Genomic DNA, 21,320 nt, shown 5'->3' with positions numbered 1-21,320 from the left:
CGAGCCTTCAACTAACAGTAGTTAGATGTTATGTGTTACATGCTAAGTACATTGGAAATAATTCTTTAAGACTACATAATAATTCTTTGCTTAGTCTTTCTTATCTTTTAGCCACAGCAGAATGTAGCATTAGGAGACATTGTGCTTTCCCTGGTTACCATCTCCTCTGCCTCCACCCTACTCGTCCTCCTCCCCCTCCTCCCCACTCTCTCTTTCTTTTTCTCTCACTCTCTCTCCCTCCCTCTTTTTTTCTCCCTCATTCTTCTTTTCTATTTTCTTGCATATTTCTTGAATCCAGAGAAATATAATTTGCAAATAAAACTCCAGAAAAATTTGTATTTTGGAGCTAGCAAGTGATAATTATAGACTCTGTATTCTTAGTAATATTGCCATTCTAAATTCTTCTCAGCCTTTTAACAAATGCAAAGACATTTTACTGTATTTTTTGCTTTTGTCATATGCAAGAAAAAAATCAGCTTTTTTTAAATTATCAGCAAATCGTGCATAAAATTTCTATCAGCACAGAGTAAAATTTACCTTCAAGAATCTAAATGGCTGCAATGAGCCATTTGATACCAAAACTAAGTTAAGATATTCATTTTGATTTTTAAAAGTAAATATATAAAAATATCCTTACCTACTAACTATTAGCTATACTATCAGGCGTTCCTATTTCAGTATTTATGGAGACATTTTTAATATTGAAATAAACTTCTTAGTCTTCATTAGTAGGTATATAATGTAATCTAAAGTAGAAAAACTCAAAACTCTGTAACTTCAACTTTATTTTTTGTTGCTATCATTTCCATCTTATTCCATCCTAGGTGATTCTTTTTTTTTTTTTTTAGATGTTTTAGGACTTTAATGTTCTTCACATATTCAACATAAAATATTGACAATAGATAAACAATGGGGAAAGACTTTTCAGCAAAGTATCACTCTCATCGTCAAACATTACAAAGAAAACAGTCAAGAGAAAAAAAGATAAGGTAATTTAACAGAAATGTTTAGTTTAATGGCATAATTGAAAAACAACCAACCAATCAACTTTCTCTTCTACCTATGGAAAGAATGGTAAAAATGAATCAAGAACTTCTAGATGTTTTTCATAAAACAGCTTAAAAAGAGGAAGGAGGAAGACTGGGGAGGGGGTGCAACTGTTGCTAATGGAATGCTATAATGCACAAGGTCAAGGATTTAATAAATTCTAAAAGTGTCTACATGTATCAGTGATAACCGTATTATTAGAAATATAAAGTATAGAAATATAAAGTATATGGTATTAAAAACAGACCTTGTTAATATAAACATATATAAAGTATGACACTTCTCTTGTAATAACAGTATAATGATCGATCTACAGTTTGCCCTTTGCCTGGTACTCTTAAACCACTCCTCCAATGGTCGATGTTGACCTTGAATCAACAGCCTCTGAACACAGGAGACCCCACAGATGTTTAGATTCAGCACCTAGAGGGCCCCACCTACCCTCTATGCTGTGTGTTCCCATGACTCCAGAAATAATTAATTGCAACTTGCATTATTAAGTCCACAGGCAAGTTGGAAATCTAACTAGAAATAGTAGCAGCAAAGGCAAAACAAGTGGGAATTTGTTAGAAAAGCAACAGAAGATTTCTAAAAATGCTTCCAGTTCAAGTCAGAATTAAGGTGAACATTAGGTCCCACCAGCTTTACAGAGCTGTAGATGTTTTGCTGTTGTTCTTTCAAAAAAGAAGAATCTACAATAAACATGTTCATTTGAGGAAAATATTGTGTTTGTTAACTTTTTGTAGCCATACCCAAGTTACTTTAAACTTTGTGTGTTGTTCAAGAACAGAGTATATCCTGGTTAGGATGTGTTCATAGCTGATGCATCTCCAAAAAATTTTTCATGAAGGCGGCCAGCTTCTGAACATCTTCAATAGTGACAGCATTAGACAGAGAGGCCCGGATGCCTGCCACAGACCTATACCCTTTCAAGGGCAACATATTAAGTTCAAGAGCTTTATCAAAAAGTCTTTTTTCTAAAGCATCATCTCCTTTGGCATTGCCAATGCAGAATGGAATATTCACCTTGCTTCTATTTTGGGGCTCCACTGGACATACGTAGAATCCTTGAGAATCATCAATAATCTCATAAATCATTTGAGATTTGATGGAGCTAAGCTTCTCCATGGCCGCGGCACCTCCATTGTTTTTAATCCACTCCAGGACCAAGCCCGTGAGGTAGATGCTGAAACATGGAGGCATGTTGTACAAGGAGCAGTTTCCAGCCTGTATCTCGTATTCTAGGACCGAGGGGCACTCTCAGAGGGCAAACCTCAGCAGGTCATCACAGACAATCACCACGGTGACCCCAGCAAAGCCAACATTCTTCTGGGCACCAGCAAAAATCACACCAAACTTGGACATCCACTGGCTTGGACAGGAAGTTTGAGGACATGTCACAAACCAGTACTGCTCCCTTGACATCGGGTATAAAGTCAAACTCCACACCATGCACCATCTCATTTGCGCAATAATACACGTAAGAGGCATCCGGGTTGAGGTTCCAGGTGCTTGGATCTTGAATTTTTGTATAACTCCCAAGTTTAGGGTGAATGATATTTATAGTCCCAAACTTCTTGGCTGCTTCTGCGGCCTTAGCTGACCAAGCTCCTGTCACCACATAGTCCGCACATATTCCTGCTTTCAAGCCAATCAGGTTTAAGGGGACGGCACCGAACTGGCCGGACCCACTTCCTTGCACAAAAATCACCTTATAGCTGTCTGGAACGGCTAGCAATTCCCGCACAAGATTCTCTGTATTGTTAATAATCTTGGCAAAATCTGATGGCCTGTGACTCATTTCAAGAACACTAATGCCAACTCCTCTGTAGCCTAATAATTCCTTTTTTATCTCTAACAACACTGAGTGAGGCAGCTTGGCGGGACCAGGCCCGAGGTTGACCACGTGCCTCGGGGCGTCCACGGTGCGGCAGCAAGGGCGGCGAGTCAGCCAAGGAGGACCGAACACGTGAAAGGCTAGCCTTCCTGGCTAGGTAATTCTTACAGATAAGTGGATAAGTGAGTGGAGAACACAAACTTACAATGATTTGCCTGGTCTTCTAAGCAGACAACAAAGAAACAAATGTATAAATTTAATTAAAATCAAATTTATTTTAAACCATAAAGGTAAGTCTGATTCTACACTGACCCAAGGTCTATTGAATACTCTGTAGCTGTAAACTCTTCATTCTTTGAAGTCTTTCAGGGATCAGTATAACAGTGGGCAAGTTGTTTCTTTCTGAGTATTTAAATGACACCATATTGTCCTGAAAAAAAATTAATGATCCTTTTCAGTTGCCCATCTGTTAGGCCCCATAGTAAAAAAAAAAATGGTCTAAACACAAGCTTAGGGGTCAGGCAACTTGGAGTGTAGTTTTAACACCATTTTAAAGCCAGTTTTGTGATTCTGAGTAACGTGGCAAAGCGATAGTTTTCAGTTCCTCAATTCTCTCACTGGGAAAGAAATTGCTGGATAATTTAAAATAATATGTATCAACAATTATTACTTCATAATGGGAATACAATAATAATTAGGTCTATTTTCTATGATTTTTCTGTAAAGAAACTACCAGAGAATTCATGGTGAACCAATGGAAATTACTCTGTCTTAATTCTGTGGAAATTTTCTTTCCAAGTAGTGAGAATCAGTAAATGGCATTGGGTGCTCAATGTAAGTCTCAAGCAAACTGAAAAACAGTCAAACAGCTAACAGATTTCCTTTGCATTCAAAAATATAAAAGACCAGAGAATTCAAAAGTAACCGTTTCCTAGACGGCCTACTTTCAGAAAGCATGAACTTTAATGTTAGGTGCTAGAAATCCAGAAACTTTCTCATTCTACCTATAGGTGATTATATTATAAAAGTGCTACTAACATCCCCAGTTACACTTGTTTAACATAGCATCTTTCTAAAAGTACTTGAACAATAAGCAACATTTGAGAAAGCCACCACACAAATTCTATCCACAATGAAGGAACTCATACAGAGCCTTGGCCCTCTGAAAGCAACCAGAAATGAAGCCAAATGATCATATGCAACATACACCACAGTCATACCCTCAAGGAAAAAAAGAATGAAGCATTTAAAAGTCTCATACAAATGACAGCAAATTCAAAAATAAGAAGCAACAGCTCTTTCACATGAGAAGGAATCAGTGCAAGATCTCCTGCAGTACAAAAAGAGTGTTTTGACACCTTCAAAGGATCACAGTAGCTCTCTAGCAATAGATGCTAACAGGAATGAAAATTCTGAAATAACAGACAAAGAATTCAAAATATGGGCTGCAAGGAAAGTCAATGAGATGCAAGAGAAAGTTGAAAACCAATACAACAAAACCAGAAAAATTATTCAAGATATGAGAGATGAAATGGCTATATATTATATAGCAATTTTTTATATATGTATAGATATATACATATATATCCATATATATATATATATGATGGCTATAAATACGTATGGATATATATATGCATATATAATAAAACCGTGGAATTTAAAAATTCACTAAAAGAATTGCAAAACACAATAGAAAGTTTTAAAAATAGACTAGACCAATCAGAAGAAAAAAATTCAGAGCTTGGAAACTGGTCTTTCCAATTAACACAGTCAGATGAAAAAAAGTTTTTTGAAAGAGCAAAGCCTTTGAGAAATATGGGATTATGTAAAGCAACCAAATCTATGACTTATAGGCATTCCTGAGAGAGAAGCAAAAAACAAACAAAAAACAAAAAGAAAACAAAACAAAAACTTGGAAAACATATTTGAGAGAATAATTTTGTATTTTTTTAACATGGTTACAAAGGTAAAAATCTGGATACAGGAAATTTAGAGAACACCTGCTAGATACTACACAAGATGAACTTCACCGAAGCATATTCATAGTCATCAAGCTATCCAAGGTCAATGCTATAGAAAAGATCTTAAAGACAGCTATGGAAGGTCAAATCTCCCATAAAGGAAATTCCGTCAGACTAACAGCAGACTTCTCAGCAGAAACCTTACAAACCAGTTTATATGCTGCTAAACTGAGCTTTATAAATGAAGGAGAAACAGCCTTTCCCAGACAAGCTAGAGGATAGATGCTAGAAAAGTTTGTCACCACTAGACTGAACCTACAAGAAATGTTCAAAGGAGTTCTAAACATGAAAACAAAGGAATAATACTTGCTACCATAAAAGAACATGTAAGTACAAATTTATCGATCCTACAAAGCAATTAAATAAGTTACACTACAAAGTAACTAGCTAAAAACATGATGACACAAAGCCTTACATATAACATATAAATATTAATTTTGAGCATAACTGACCTAAATTCTCCACTTATAACATATAGATTGTCAAATTAAATTAAAAAAATGAGACCAAACCATCTGCTGCCTTCAGGAGATGCACCTCATATGTACTGACACCCAGAGGTTCAAAGTAAAAGGGTGGAGAAAGACAGATCACATAAATGAAAAACAAAAAAGAGCAGAGGTTGCCATTCTTGTAATAGATAAAACAGACTTTAAACCCACAATAATAAACAGAACAACACACACATACACACACACACACACACACACACACATATACACAGAAGGGTGTTATATAATGACATAGGGTTCACTTCAACAAGAAGATTAAATCGAAATCACACAAGTACATGGAAACTAAACAACTTGCTCCTGGATGACTTTGAGGGAATCAAAGAAATTAAGGTAGAAATCAAAAAATTATTTCAAATGAACATAGAGACACAACATATAAAATCCTCTGGCATACAGCAAAAGCAGTGTTAAGAGGATAGTTCATAGTGCCAAATGCCTGAACAAAAATATAGAAATATCTTAAATTAATAAACTAACGTCTCACCTCAAGGAACTAGAAAAACAAGAGCAAACAAAATACTAAGCTAGCAGAAGGAAAGAAATAAAAAACATCAGAGTGGAACTAAATTAAATTGATCTTAAAAATTGTAAAACAATCAACGGAGGCTCAATGAAACAAAAAAGTTGGTTCTTTGAAAGGTTAAACAAAATAAATAGAATGCTAGTTATATAAGCCAAGAAAAAATGAGAATCAAATAAGTACAACAGAAATGAAAAATGTGTCATGACATTGATATTACAAAAATATAAAAGATTCTCAGAGACTGCTATGAACACCTCTATGTATACAAACTAGAAAACCTAGAGGAAATTGATAAATAACTGAAAACATAACTCCCAAGATTGAATCAGGAATAAATTGAAATCTTGTGCAACCAGTAATGATTTATAAAATCAAATCAATAATGAAAAATCTACCAACCAAAAAAAGTTGAGGATCAGACGGATTCTCAGCTGAATTCTATCAGATATGTAAAGAAGAGCTGGTACCAATCTTACTGAAATTATTCCAGGAAATCAGGGTGTAGGGATTCCTTTCTAACTCACTCTACAAAACTAGTATCACGCTGTTACCAAAATTTGGCAAAGATACAACAAAAAAAAGAAAACCACAGGTTAATATCCCTGAAGAATATAGACACAAATATCCTCAAGAAAATACTAGCAAACTGAATCCAAGAGCACAGAAAAAAAGACAATTCATCATGATCAAGTAGGTTTCATCCCAGGAATATAGGAATGGTTCAACATCTGCAAATCAATAAATGTGATTCACCACATAAACAAAGTTACAAACTAAAATCATATCATCTCAATGGATGCAAGAAAAATATTCGATAAAATCCAGTAGCCCTTCATAATAAAAACTCTCAAGTAACTAGGCATTGAAGGAACACCTGTAAGACAAACCTGCAGCCAACATCAAACTCAATGGTGAAACATTGAAAGCATTCCTCAGAACTTGAGCAAGCCAAGGATGTCTACTCTCACCATTCCTATTTAACCACAGTACTGAAGTATTAGCCAGAAAAATCTGATAATGAAAAGAAAGAAAAGACACCCAAATTGAAAAAGAGGAAATAAAAGTGTCTCTGTTTGCTGACAACATGATCTTATATCTAAAAAACCCTAAAGTTTTCTTCAAAAGACTCCTTGGCCTGACAAATAACTTTAGTACAGTTTCAGGATACAAAATTAATGCATGAAAATCAGGTGCCTTTCTGTATACCAACAATACTCAAGGTAAAAGCCAAATCAAAAACTCAATGCTATTTGCAATAGCCACACACACAAAACAAAATACCTAGGAATAAATTTTATCAAGGAAGTGAAAACCACTACAAGGAGAACTACAAAACTCTGACCAAATAAATTGTAAATGTCACAAACAAATGGAAAAATACACCTTATTCACGGATTGGAAGAAGTAATATTGTTTAAATGAGTTTAGAGCCCAAAACAATGTACAGATACAATGCAATTCCTATCAAATTACCAATGTCATTTTCACACAATTATAAAAACAATTCTAAAATTCATATGAAACCAAAGGAAAGCCTGAGTAGCAAAGCAATCCTAAGTAAAAAGAACAAAGCCAGAGGCATCACATTACTTGACTTCAAACTATATGACAAGTCTATAGTAACCAAAACAGCATGGTATTGGTACAAAAGAAGACACGTAGATCAATGGAACAGAATAGAGAACTCAGACATAAAGCCACACACCTACAAGCAACCAATCCTTGGCAAAGTTTACAAAAGTAAACAATGGGAAATGGGTACCCTATTCAATAAATGACATTGGGAAAGTTGGCTAGCCATATGAAGTCAAACTGGACCCGTACCTTTCACCACATACAAATATTAACTCAAGATAGACTGAAGATGTAAATATAAGATCTGAAACTATGCAATTTCTAGAAGAAAATCTAAGAAGAACTCTTCTAGATATTGGCCTAGGCAAAGAATTTATGACTAAGGCTAAAGGCAAATGCAACAATAAAAATGGACAAATGAGACCTAATTAAACTAAACTTTTGCACATAAAAAAATAGTCAACAGAGTAAACAGACAACTTATAGAATGGGAGAAGAAAAATGCAAACTGTGCATCTGACAAAGACTAACATCCAGAATCTATGAGGGACTTAATCAACAAAAACCAGACAAATAATCCAATTAAGAAGTAGGCAAAGGACATGAACAGACACTTCTCAAAATAAGACATACAAGAGGACAACAAACATATTAAAAAGTGCTCAACATAACTAATCATCAGAGAAATGCAGATTAAAATCACAATGAGATTCTATTTCAGACCAGTCAGATTGGCTATTATTAAAAGGTCAAAAAATAACAGATATTGGCAAGGATGTGGAGAAAAGGGAAGACTTTATACACTGTTGGTAGGAATGTAAATTAGTTCAACCTTTATAGAAAACAGTATGGAGATTTCACAGAAAAATAAATATAGAACTACCATTCAATCCAGCAATCCCACTATTCAGTATCTATTCCAAAATAAAAGAAATTGTTTCATCAAAGGGACACCTGCACTTGTATGTTTATTACAACACAATTCACAATAGCAAAATCATGGAATCAACCTAAGGGTCTATTAGTGGTTGATTGGAAAAAGAAATGTGGTGTATGTATACCATGGAATACTATGCAGGCATAAAAATGAATGAAATTCTGTCTTTTGCAGAAACATATATGGAGCTTGAGACCATCATCCTAAATGAAATAAGTCAGAAACAGAAAATGAAATACTACATATTCTCACTTTACAAGTGAAAGCTAAACAATGGGTACGCATAGACGTAGAGATGGAAATAACAGATACTGGGAATCCCAAAAGGGGGTACAGTGGTAGGGGGTAAGGGTTGAAAAACTACTTATTGGGTACTATGTTTACTATTTGGTTAATGGGTCCATGGGAAGCCCAAACCTCAGCATTACTCAATGTATTAATGTAAAAAACCTGCACATGTACTCTCTGAATCAAAATAAAATAAGTACCCTAGTCCTCTTAATTTAAATAAAGTAGACTTCCATTTATAAAATAATATAATTTAGATACTAAATTATGAGACTTTATAAAGCCAACAATAATAATCCTTTATTCATTTATAACATTGTAGAGCTTGATTAAACTAATGACTTTCTTAGTCTTCAAAATATTTATATATGGGATATCTGGCTGAGTTTTCAGCATATGGTATTTGTTCAAAAAATGTTGCTTCCTATATTTCTGTTGTTTGTGGAGGAGGTTGAAAGAGGGAATAGAAGTGTGCAGAGAAATTAGCTTTATGGAAAATAATATGTTCAACTTTGAGTATTAGAATTCTTTCAAATCAAAACAAAGTAACGACTGATTAAATATTTGCAATCCCTGATTCTATGCAACAATTCTTTAGAAAAATAAATAATCATTATACAATTACATGAAAATAGTGAAGACATTTTCTGTGACAATTTAAGACGGAAAATATTTGTTTAATAAGTTTGGAATACATAAGGCAAAGTTGCTATTTAAACTTCAATTAACCCGATATTCCTTTACTATGAAAATATTTATGAAGCATACACTATGTGCCAGAGAGTTTTCTAGAATATAGAGGTGCAGAAACAAACAAGAGAGATAGGGCTTCTTATCTTCTAGAGTTCACCTTTTAGTAAGAGGACATTAAATACACAAACATATAAACAAATAAAATAACAAGGTAAGGTCAGCAAATACAACAAAAGATGTTTATGAAAATTTGACAAATGCTGCTTGATGCCTATTCATTATCCATCTTTTATTGCTAATACAATATCGCTATTGTTCAATGTGGCAAAAAATCTATTTTTAAGTGTTCCTTGTGGCGATGTGATGCAGTTCTGAACAATAAAATGTGAGAAGACTTGAAATTTCTGGGAGAGTTTCATTCCTTTCACAGGTATATCCCCTTCTTTGCTGTTTACTTCCTCCTGGCTAGAATGTGGAAGTGATGTCTGATGCTGGGTGGCCACACTGTGATTATGTGAAAAAGACAGGACAAGGGCCTTGAGTTAACTTTACCAATTGCCTACATATCTCTTAGGTGTGAGAAAAATAAAATTATAACTCATTTAAGCTACTCTTTGATGAACATTTAGGACAAATGCGAATCCTACTTTCTACAGAAAATGATGGTGTATGACTAATATACTGGATAGTTAGGAAGGGCTTTACTGGTACTTTAACATGACAAGAAGTGATCATGACCATAAAAAATACTATATAGGAAAAAACATTCTAGAGAGACAGAAGACCTAGTATGAGACTATGTGTCAGTCATGAGCTTTACCAATGTGGCAAAATTGTCATGAATTATGGAGAAGTTACCTGTGATTATAAGTAGGTGGAATGAAGACACTGCCCAGTAAGTGTATCAATGGTGACTGGGCTTTTGACGGAGGTAGGTAAAGCAATAATATGGAGAGGGATAGTAAATGAGAAAAAGAATGGTTACTTCTTTGGAGAAATATTGCTTAGTGTGGGTAATCAGGCCACAGACCAGATGAGCTCAGCCTGCAGAACAACTTAGTTTGCTAGCCTTTACCACCTGCATATATAATACATATTACCAATTACTCTATTACTATCGAATTGGTAATGTATTTATTTTAATGTGAGTCGGCAGGGGGTATTTGACATATTCTCTTTCTTCAAATACAGAGTCAAATATATTGTTTTCTATTTGAAAGTGGCCTATATACTAGAAATTTTATTTTCAAAAGGACATTATATTTGTGTTCATTTATGAATACAAACAAATCTAGTATCTAAAATCTGAAGATGAGATATCTGAAATTTCAAAAAACATGAAAATCTAAATGAAAATGAAAAATCCACACATAAGTGAAACTCTATTGATAGTGTTTTGTTAATGATTGATGTAATATTATATTTAAGCTATTACTAATTGTACTTATGTGACTGTACTCTTATTGAACTGAGCCTATATTCTTTAGATTCAAAGAAACATAAATCCAGAGAAAAACAGATATTAGGTACTGGAAACAACACACAATTTCATGTTAAGAAATTCTAGATTTGGTGATGTGGAAGAAATAGCATGCTAATGCTAAGAGAGTTCATGAATTACAGCAGTTAGCATGATCTTAATGAAATTCTGGAGCAATAAAACAAAATATAATCATTGATGATACCTAAATTTTAAAACAACAAATCCTTGTATGTTTTCCATTAACATTTGCAAAACTTCCAACTTTGTTGAATACCAAGCCTTATAATTATCCATTTACCATAATTATTAGTTGGTGTTTAAGTTAAAATAAATATTTCTTGCAAATTTAAACATTTCTTGTTATTGTTTTAATATGAAAAGCTACTCTTGTTTCCATTCCCTGAAGTAAAGCTTTACCAAGTGATTTACACCCTTTACCAAGTGATTTATAAATGCAATTTGTTTTTAAATAAAAGTACAGTGGTACAATGATAGAAATTCTTATAACTCAAAGATTTTAATTAAAACCTAAAATATATGTGTCACTGTTAAAGAAATTAAAATTTCCAGAACCTTAATAAGAAAAACTATTTGTTAAGGGGTCCTAAAGCAATTGTGCTTTTGAAGATAAGGCCTGAAACGACTTCGTTCTGGCATTTGTTTTTATTCTACTTAGCATTTCAGTCCTGTGTTCACAGAAATTTTCTCTATTCTTTATGTGGGAAAGCACCAAGGGTGTATCTGCCTGGAAGGGAGGACCTTTTGCAAAAACCTAGGAAACTAAAAAGGGGTCAAATAAAAATGTGGAGAGTTGCCCCCAAAACCTCCAAAAAGACATGAGTTTTTTTGTTTTTTATTTTTTAAAGAATCCTAAGGGATTTATCTTTGTGGGGGGGGTTCATGCATTAAACTGTAGTATAAGAGGAACAATTTTGTATAGACCCATCAGGGCTGTAGTGTAACCAGCAGTACTAATAGGGGCTTTATACGGCAATAACCTGCCAGGAGTGGATGAACAGCTGGGGAACAGTTTGATTCACAGATGCTTCCATGTTGGTAGAAGGCCTGTGGTGAAATTCGTGGATGTTTTAAAAATAAGAAATCCATTGCCATTCCAGCTGTGCATCCTCAAGCTGCAGATAATAGTGAAGGGTTCTTATGCCAAATGCCCCCAGAACTAAAACAAAATTGCTTGTATAACACACAGCCCTTACTGGATAATAACTCTTCATCTGTCAATATTTAAAGCCAAGGTTTTTATTTAACATCACAGTGAACGGGTAAACTACCTGAGATGCAAACAGGAACCCTTCATTACACTTACATGTCTGCCTTACCTTCCTTATTTATGAGGTTCGGTTCTGAATACACATATGCAGAGATCCCCACTAATCTTGAGACTCATCCCTTAGCAATTTGTTAGGGTTTATGGTCTCAGTATAGATTTTCTTCACTGAATAAAGCTGTGTGGAAATGTAGACTATGCCAGTTAAATGAGTCCAGCAAGACATAACCAAGCAGTACAAAACCATTATGATGTTGAGGATCTGGTGATAATTCTGAATTATTCATTAACCTTCATCCTTCTACCCAGCTGATATGTGGTGTCATCTGATGTTACTTTTATTACAAACTGGAAAATTGTTCCAAAACACAATTCTTGCTTTTTTTTTTTTTTTTTTGACAGAGTCTCACTCTGTCACCTGGCTGGAGTACAGTGGCACGATCTTGGCTCACTGCAACCTCCACCTCCCAGATTCAGGGGATTCTCCTGCCTTAGCCTCCTAAGTAGCTGGGACTACAGGTGCGTGCCACCACACCCAGCTAATTTTGTACATTTAGTAGAGACGGGATTTCACCATGTTGGCCAGGATGGTCTCGATCTCTTGACCTCGTGATCCGCCTGCCTCGGCCTCCCAAAGCGCTGGGGTTACAGGTGTGAGCTACTGCGCCTGGCCAAGTCTTGTTTTTTTTTTTTTTTTTTTTTTTAAAAAATCCTTTCCCAATATGTATGCTAAATTTTAAAAAATATGCTCATTCCATAATATAAAATTTAAGGATATTTCATTTTTATTTATCATTTAGAAATTTTGGATGATTTATTCCATATGAAGCAATAAAAAGGGAGGAGTTGGGGATCTGGGCACTTTGAGTTGAGTCAGTGACTTGTAAAGCAAAAGTCATCTGCAAAAATACTCTTAATTTTAAAAGGCTTGTAAACCATGCTAATATTTGTGTTCATTCTCATAAACAATATCAAAATGTGACAAAATTATATGTGATAATAGTTTTTAAAGGTAATGAATAATTTTAATATCATATTCTATTGTTTTCTACAATTGAACTGCAAAAAATTTATTTCTTTTTGAAACATTTATTACTTTAGCTTTACCCATGTACTCACAGGTGCATTAATCAATGGATGTTATTACTTGTATCCAGGAAGGCAATTCGATCATTTAAGGCTGACTTATTTTACTTGGGGTTAATTTGTAGGCAGCTCTACAGCTCTGGAGCTTTAAGAAGTTAGTGAAGGCAACAAAATGAAAATTAACAGCTTTTGCCCTGTATGGCTATATTACATGGCAGAAATTGTACAAAGTAGCAATAAAAGTTCACTGCAAACCCTAAGATGGACTTAGTTCGGGGAGTGTCATTGGGCTTTGGGTGTCATTGTCACCACTGGAGGCTATTTTTATGTAAACAGATCACAGGAAGTCTGTAAATCCAAAACACATCAGTAAAATAATCTTCCTGGAAGCAATTGTGTATGATTGCCTATGTCTGAAAAATAATGAGGCACTGTCATTTTAAAATGCAAGTGCTTTGCAGACTCCAAGATATGTGTGTGTGTGTGCATATGTGCATATATATATATATATATGCATATGCACACAGAAATTTGTGTCTCACTTCCACTCTGAGAAATAAATGGTTCACCTTCCATTATTCCCATTTTACAGTTGAGGATATTGTGGTCCACAAGAGTTAAATGGCTATTAAGTGATGAGGTTAGTTAGTTCTGGCCAAATCACAGATGGACCCATGAGAGTTAGTTGTACCTTCTCAGGCATAGAAATAGGAAGCCTAACATAGAGGCCATTGAAATTATTCAAAATACTATAGAATTAATCGGAACTTGAGCAAAGACTGTACTGCAGAAGACAAAAAATAGTGAAGATTTAGAAAGGACAAGCTTTGGTGGCTGATTGGGCAAGAGTGAAATCAAAAATGAAAATGACTCAGAATTTTAAATCACTGACACTGATAATAAGAATGTACAATTTTTTAAGGTTAACTTTTACTTTGAGATGAATTCAGACTTAAAAAAGAGTTGTAAAAATAGTGTAGTTTCCATATTCCCTTTACCTAGGTTGCACTAATTAACATCTTACATAACTATAGTGCCATTATCAAAACTAAGAAGTCTATATTGTTGTGATACTATTAAATTTATAGGGAACTATAAATTTCACACAGAAATGTAGATGAGATATTCAATTTCACTTATTTGAATAAGTAGCTTTCCATCTCCCATTTTATTTTTGCTTGCATTATAAAACACCATTGCTCACTAGACTCTAGACATGAGACATCAGTGTAGCCAAGATAAAATAACAGAGACCAGGTTTATTCTCCTGCCAGAAAGAACCAAAAACTGAGCAAAAACCCAATACTTTTCAAGACACTAGATATCAAGCAATGGAGGGAGTTGAGTTGCTCTTCCACCATAATTTTCCACTCACAAAAACCAATTCCAGTATTGCCAGATGCAACATGCATTATCTTCTTGAAAGACTCCATCATCTTCCTGGAAGATTCCATTATCTTCCTGGAAGATCCAGGTAGTATAGCTATTCCTTCACCACATAGGGTAGGTTGGGTTTTGTGGTCAGCTGAGCCTCCACTCTTCCCCCAACAGCAATGAGACTTAATAAATAAAGCAGTGCAAGTATGGCTGGTCACCACTAGAATTCATTCCTCCCTCTCCTTGTCAGTTAGGGGATGAATACTCACCCCAACTTGTATCAATAAAACTAAACAAAGAGTTAAAAATAAGTGCTAGTATACACTTTAATTTCTTCCATCTCTAACTTCACTGATGTCCAGTTGGGAACAGAATTTCCATATCCACTAGGCAGAAGTGAGAATAAATAAAGTGGTTTGAAGTAGGGTTAGCCACACTCCTGTTTCTGAACATAGCTCCCTAACCCCCCAGCATGGCTTGCAGGTTTAATGGATTGCTGAGCATCCATCTGGGAGGTAGAAAGTAGTGGTGGAGACAAGTCTAGTTAACACTCTGTTTCTACCAGTTCCTTTTTCTTTGGTGTCAGTGGGACCAAATAGGCAACCGAGCTTCTGCCTACCCTGGACCTGCAGCAAAAAACCAATATGGGTTTGAGCTCTTCACTTCCATCCTCTACGAAGCAACAGAGCCCTTGGCAAGCTGATCTTACACCTCCACTCAGAAGTGAGGTGTTGTGATACTTTTAAAGGGAAGGTGTCAGCAGGTCAAGAAGGAAGCTAACTGCCATTCCAGCTGTCTGCAATAAAGCAGCATGAGTCAGTACCTCGTGATTGCAGGAAAGTGTCTATAAGGTATAGTAGGAAAGTGAATATACACACCTAAATGTCCTTAGGGTTACAGCTAAACAGAGGACTGCTTTCTAAAAAATGGTTAAATAGGATTGAGAGTATCATGTTATATTATATAGGTTCAGAGTGCAATTTAAAAATCGCTTCTAATTCTAAGAACCGGAAAAATCATAGTGTGAGAAAATGTAATCAACGGATGCCAACATCGAGATGAATCATATGTCGATATTATCTGATGAGATATTGAAACAGCTTCAATAAGCAATTACAAATTCTTTTTATACAAGTGAAAAAATTAAAAATCTGCAAATAAATAGGAGTTAGAAGTAGATGGAAATTATAGAACTAAAAGATCTAATAACGAAAAAAATTAAAGAATGGGCTCAATATTAAAATGGAGATGAAAGGACATAAAAACCAATGAACTGGAGAATAGATGAAGATAATTTACCCAATGTGAAAAACAAACCAAAAAAAAGTACTTAAAATGATCTGTTGGACAATCCCAAATGGCTAAATTGATATCACTGCAGTCACAAAAGGAGAGAAGAGTACTTGAAGTATTTGAAAAGTATTTTAAGCAATAATGGCTGAAAACTTCCCTAATTTGCAGACAGGCATAAACCTGCAGTTTCAAAAAGCTGAGCCAATTCCAAATAGGATAAACAAACACATCCATGTAAATACACGTCATAATTAAATTACTGAAAACTAAGAGCAAAAAAACATATTGAAAGCAGCCACAGGGAAACAACACAGTAATTATGTACTAACATTGATTTGAATTACAGCATATTTCTCATTCGAAATCATGAAGACCAAAAGGAAGTAACACATTTTATTAAATACTGAGAGAAGTGAACAATGACAGATTTTATATCCAGCAAAAATATCACTCAGAATTAATGGGAAATAAATACATTCTCAGACAAAGAAAAATTAACAGAGTCCGTTGCCAGCAAACTTATTCTTAACAAGTGGCTAAAGGAAGTTCTCTAAGCAGAAAACAAACAGAAACAGAAGAAAGCTTGAAACTTCTGAAATGGAAAAAGAATATCAGAATTCATAAAAATAAAGTAAATAATAGATGATCTTCCTTTTCATGAGTTTCTTAAATCATAATTGATGGTTGAAGCAAAAATTACAATACCATTTGATGTGATGCCCTATGTATGTGGAAGAAATACTTAAGACAACTCTTTTTTTCAAAAGTGGAGAGGGTAAAGAAACACAAATGGGACTAAGATTTCTATACTTCACTCACTCAAAATGCTAAAACATTGATAAATAATAGAGTACAACAAATTATGTTTGTATATTGTAATACTTAAAGCAACCACTAAAACAAACTACCTATAAAATGGCATAACAAGGTACTATAAATAAAACAGATATAATCCTAGAAAATGTTCAGGCTTCCCACAGGAGTCTAAGAAAAAAGAAACAGAAGGACAGGAAATGAAAGAAGCACACAGAAAACAACAGATTGCCAGTAGATGTGACTTGAAAAAGGCAACGGAAGAGATCCTTGTGGTGATAGAATTGTTTTTCATCTTGACTGTATCAATGTCACTATTCTGGTTGTGATATTATTCTATCATTTTTCAAGATGTTACCATTGAGGAAAAATGGGCAAAGGGCACATGGGATCTCTCTTTATTATAGCTGCATGTGAATTTGTAGTTATTTCAAGGTAAAAAGTTAAATTAAAAATATACAACCACAGTGTGATACTACTACATCCCTATTAGATTGTATAAAATGAAAAAGACTGATCCTACCAACTGCTGGCAATGATTTGGAGTAACTGGAATTCTCATACTGCTGATGAGAATGTAAAATTATGCAACCACTTTGGAAGCAGTATGTTCACCTCCTAAAAATATTTACTCATACACCTGCCACATGATGTAGCCATTCCATACCTAGATGTTTGTCAAGATGTCAAAGGACGTACCCATCCGAACGTTTGTTCAAGAATGTTCACAGCAGCTTTTTTGTGATATTCAGAAACTCAGTACAATCTAGATATTTTTCAGTAGGCGAAATGATAAACAAATTTTGGAATATTCATGCAATAGAATACTGCTCAGCACTAAACGATAATGAACTATAGATGAATGCAATTACATAAATTGGTCTCAAAATGATTAAACTGAGTGAATGAATACAGATAACAAAGAGTACATACTGTGTGATTCCATTTATATAAAACTTCAGAAAATGCAACATAATCTATACTGACAAAAAGCAGATTTGTGGTTGCTCAGGAGACTGGTGGGGCAGAAGATAAGAAGGAGGGATTATCCATGGCCACTAAGAATCCCTGGTGGCGATGATATTGATGGAAATGTTCACTATCTTGATTGTGGTGATGGTTTCTCAGGGATACATTTATGTAATAACGTATTAGATTATCACTTTAAGAATGTTCAGTTTAATATTTGTTTCAAATTTACCTCAATAAGACAATTTAAAGCAAAAATATCCCTGTAAACCCCTTATTTTGGGTTACTTATGAAAGGCAAACAGATGACATAATATTATCTTCACTGTGCAGATTAGGAAATTGGATTACTGTGTTGTGCAGGGTAAAATTACATATTAACATTTCAAAGTCCACAAGAGATAATCCCCATTTAGGAAACTGGAACCCTTCCTCTTCTCTCCTCTACACCACAACTTTCACACTCTGTGCTCAATACAATATATCTATTATATTTTTTTAAGAGACATCAATTTTCCACTGTTACCACTTGTCATGCGAAGTACTGGGTAGATTAAATCTAAAAATGTGCTCTGGACCTTTGAAATATTGGATCAAAATAAGCATATGGCTTCGGTTTAAGAGCTACATTTTCTTTTCTGACAATTTAAAATATTATGTTACAATGGCTGAACATATAAAACAATTGTTAAATATTTAGAACTACTAAGATTTCAAACATTTTGAGAGAGAATACTTATATTTACTGAGAGTCTTCCACATGCTAGGTTTATGCTGGGAACTTTATATATTGTATTTCATTTGACCAACATAGAAATCCGAAGTAGATATTGTTATTTACTATGAAATCTGGAAAGAGACAGATTAAGAAATTCAGTCAAGTTAATAAGGATAGAGAGAGATTTTTCTTTTTGATTTTCAAGGGGGCTTTTAAAATCAGAATTTATCTATTCTGTCAATAGATTTCTGTCTTGTCAATAGTTTCCTGTGAATTCTGCATATACATAGTCCACAGCATGTATATATATATATATATATAATATACAGTTTAAATGCTATTTGTGTAATCTTTGTAATATCTATGAATTTTCTTCATTTAAAAACATTTAATATCTATTCAAACTTATTTAATCACTTCTAATGTAGAAAATAAAATAATAGGCTTAATAGTAAATTACAGTGCTCATAAAGACATTGGAATGACAGGTTAAAGTAAAAAAGTCAGATGTCTTCCTTTCATATTTCAAACATTTAACTTTATAAATCATAAAATTATAGAAGACAAACAGAAAATCATGTAGGTTGATGAAAGTATATCTCTCTAATGCCATCTCTATCTAACATGAGGAGTGAGACAGAAAAGAAGAGGATACCAGTTCCTTGAAATCATCACATGATTTCTGTGAAAGAGTGAGAGGTCAGGTTTGTTGTCGCTCACAGTCCACAGCTTACTTCTGTGGAGATTCCTTTGAGGTTCCCTTAATGCAGGAAAATGTTACTCAGGTTGGAATATTGTCTTCGTAGTTCTAAATAGCAGGAAGTAACTCAAATCATTTTTGAAGGTTTTAAAGCTTTTATCTCAAAACTCCACAATTTAGAGCTACAGAAAAAAAGAAAAAAGAAAAAAAAATAACTTTGGGAGCTGTGTGTTTTTACAGTTCCCGTAGGCTTCATCATACCATTAGGAAGGTTTTATTACAAATGTTTCATTATGGAACCAAAACAAAACCACAACTCTCAGTTGGTTCTTGTGGTGTCTGGATTTTCTCTCAAATTGAAATTGGAACGAGAATGAAATATTGAATGCTATGCAAAATGGCAAACAATGGAAAATTGTGTTCTTTCTAAACCAATTTGTATTTTGAAATTTTTCTAACCAAATCTGATGTCTCCACCTCTGTATTAGTTGACAATACAAATACAATATTAAAATTATATATCTGACTATAGGGCACTATGGGAGGGCCAACCCTGAAGAATGGAGTAAGAGGTATGAGTGAGTAAAAGAAAGTTTCTTAAAGGAATAGACTGGCGATTCTTAAGGATTAATAGGCATTACCTACATTCCCAAAGGAGGGAAATGTACCCCAAACAAAAGAAGAAAAAAAGGCCAATGAAATTCAAGACATGGGTAAGATATTAGAAACGTGCAGCAGAATTAGAGATTGGAGTGAATGTGAGTGCTGGGGGAGGACAACAGAAAAAGTATGAGACAATATTTTGAAGACTTTTAAATATTAAGAGTCCATTGAAGGACTTTCAGCAGGAAATTAACTTGACCAGCCATGTTTTTAGAAAAAAAAAAAGATATTTTTGAGGGGCACATTGGAGGCAAAGAGACCAGACAAGTTCTGAAAATATTTCAAGAAAGAGTGAGTGTTGTAACTAAAATCATGCAGATGGGGAGGAGGAAGAGTTTAAGAAGCAGAATGCATGTGACTTGATGACCCTGGATGAACAGGGGTAGAGAAAGAGGCAGTGTAGAATGATTTCCTAGGTGACTGAATAAATAAGGAGACAGACCATCACGGTGTAGATGAAGGCAAATTCTGAAGAAGATTTGGGGAGAGGTTAAGGAGCTAATTTGTGGACATGTAGAGTATGATGTCTGTGTGCGCATAAGAACATGTCTGGTTGGTACTTGTATTAGTCAGAGTTCTCCAGAGAAAAAGAACCAAAAGAATATATAGAGAGACAGATAGATGAGAGGGTATTTATTAGAAGAATTGGCTTATGTGATTATGGAGGCTGAGAAGTCCCATGACAGAGTTGGGGATGCTGACAGCATGGTTCATTTCAAATCCAAAAGCCTCAGAACTAGGGAAGCAGATGCTGTAACTCAGTCCAAGGCAGCATGCCTGAGAAACCTGGGGGATGGCTGCTGTGAGTCTGTAACTCAGTCCAAGGCAGCATGCCTGAGACACCTGGGGGATGGCTGCTGTGAGTCTTGAAGTCCAAAGGCCTGGGTGCCTAAAGTTGTGATGTCCAAGGTCAGGAAAAGGAGGGTGTCCCAGCTCCAGGAGAGAAAGGGAGCAAATTCACCTATCTTCTGCCTTTTTGTTCTATGCTGGACCCCAGCTGGTTAGATAGTGCTCTCCCACATTGAGGGTGAATCTTCTCCGCTCAGTCCTTGACTCACACACCAATCTCCTCTGGAAATGTCCTCACAGGCACACCTTAAAATAATGCTTCACTAGCTATCCAGATATTCCTTAATCCAGTCAAGTTGAACCTAAAGTTGACCATCACAGTACTGAATATAGGGCATGGTATGATAGGAAATGGGATAAAGTGGTGAAAATAAGAAAAACAAAATGGAATAGACATACTCTTACCCTTATGGGTTTTTCTATCTATGGGAAAAGAGTAAACAATTGTAGGAATTGGTTTTAATTAGTGCTATTGTTGCATGGAAGAGGCTGGAAGAATACGTAATGATAGCTTTTAACTGGTAGATTTAACCTAGTTTGGAGCACAGGGTCTCTTCACTATGAAAGTTATACTTAATTTGGTCCTGGAGTTGAGTGGAGGTTGGCAAGGTGATTATATGCAGCAGCGGAAGCACAGAAGTAGAA

General features: G+C 34.8%; 1 protein-coding gene across 1 annotated transcript in view; it reads right to left on the bottom strand.

The window, feature by feature from the left end:
* Positions 1-917: 917 nt before the first annotated feature.
* The window catches only part of LOC129043923 (phosphoserine aminotransferase-like), a 71,268-nt gene continuing 50,865 nt past the window's right edge, over positions 918-21,320 (bottom strand). The window contains 2 exon segments of the mRNA XM_054501315.2: positions 918-2,410; positions 2,412-3,033. Of these exon segments, the coding sequence (XP_054357290.1) occupies positions 1,861-2,410; positions 2,412-3,033 (1,172 nt within the window). The 3' untranslated portion in view covers positions 918-1,860.

Source organism: Pongo pygmaeus, chromosome 1, assembly GCF_028885625.2.
Source record: "Pongo pygmaeus isolate AG05252 chromosome 1, NHGRI_mPonPyg2-v2.0_pri, whole genome shotgun sequence".
NCBI lineage: Eukaryota > Metazoa > Chordata > Mammalia > Primates > Hominidae > Pongo > Pongo pygmaeus.
Note: the sequence above shows the minus strand (reverse complement) of the source record. Positions and strands in the feature narration are given on the sequence as shown.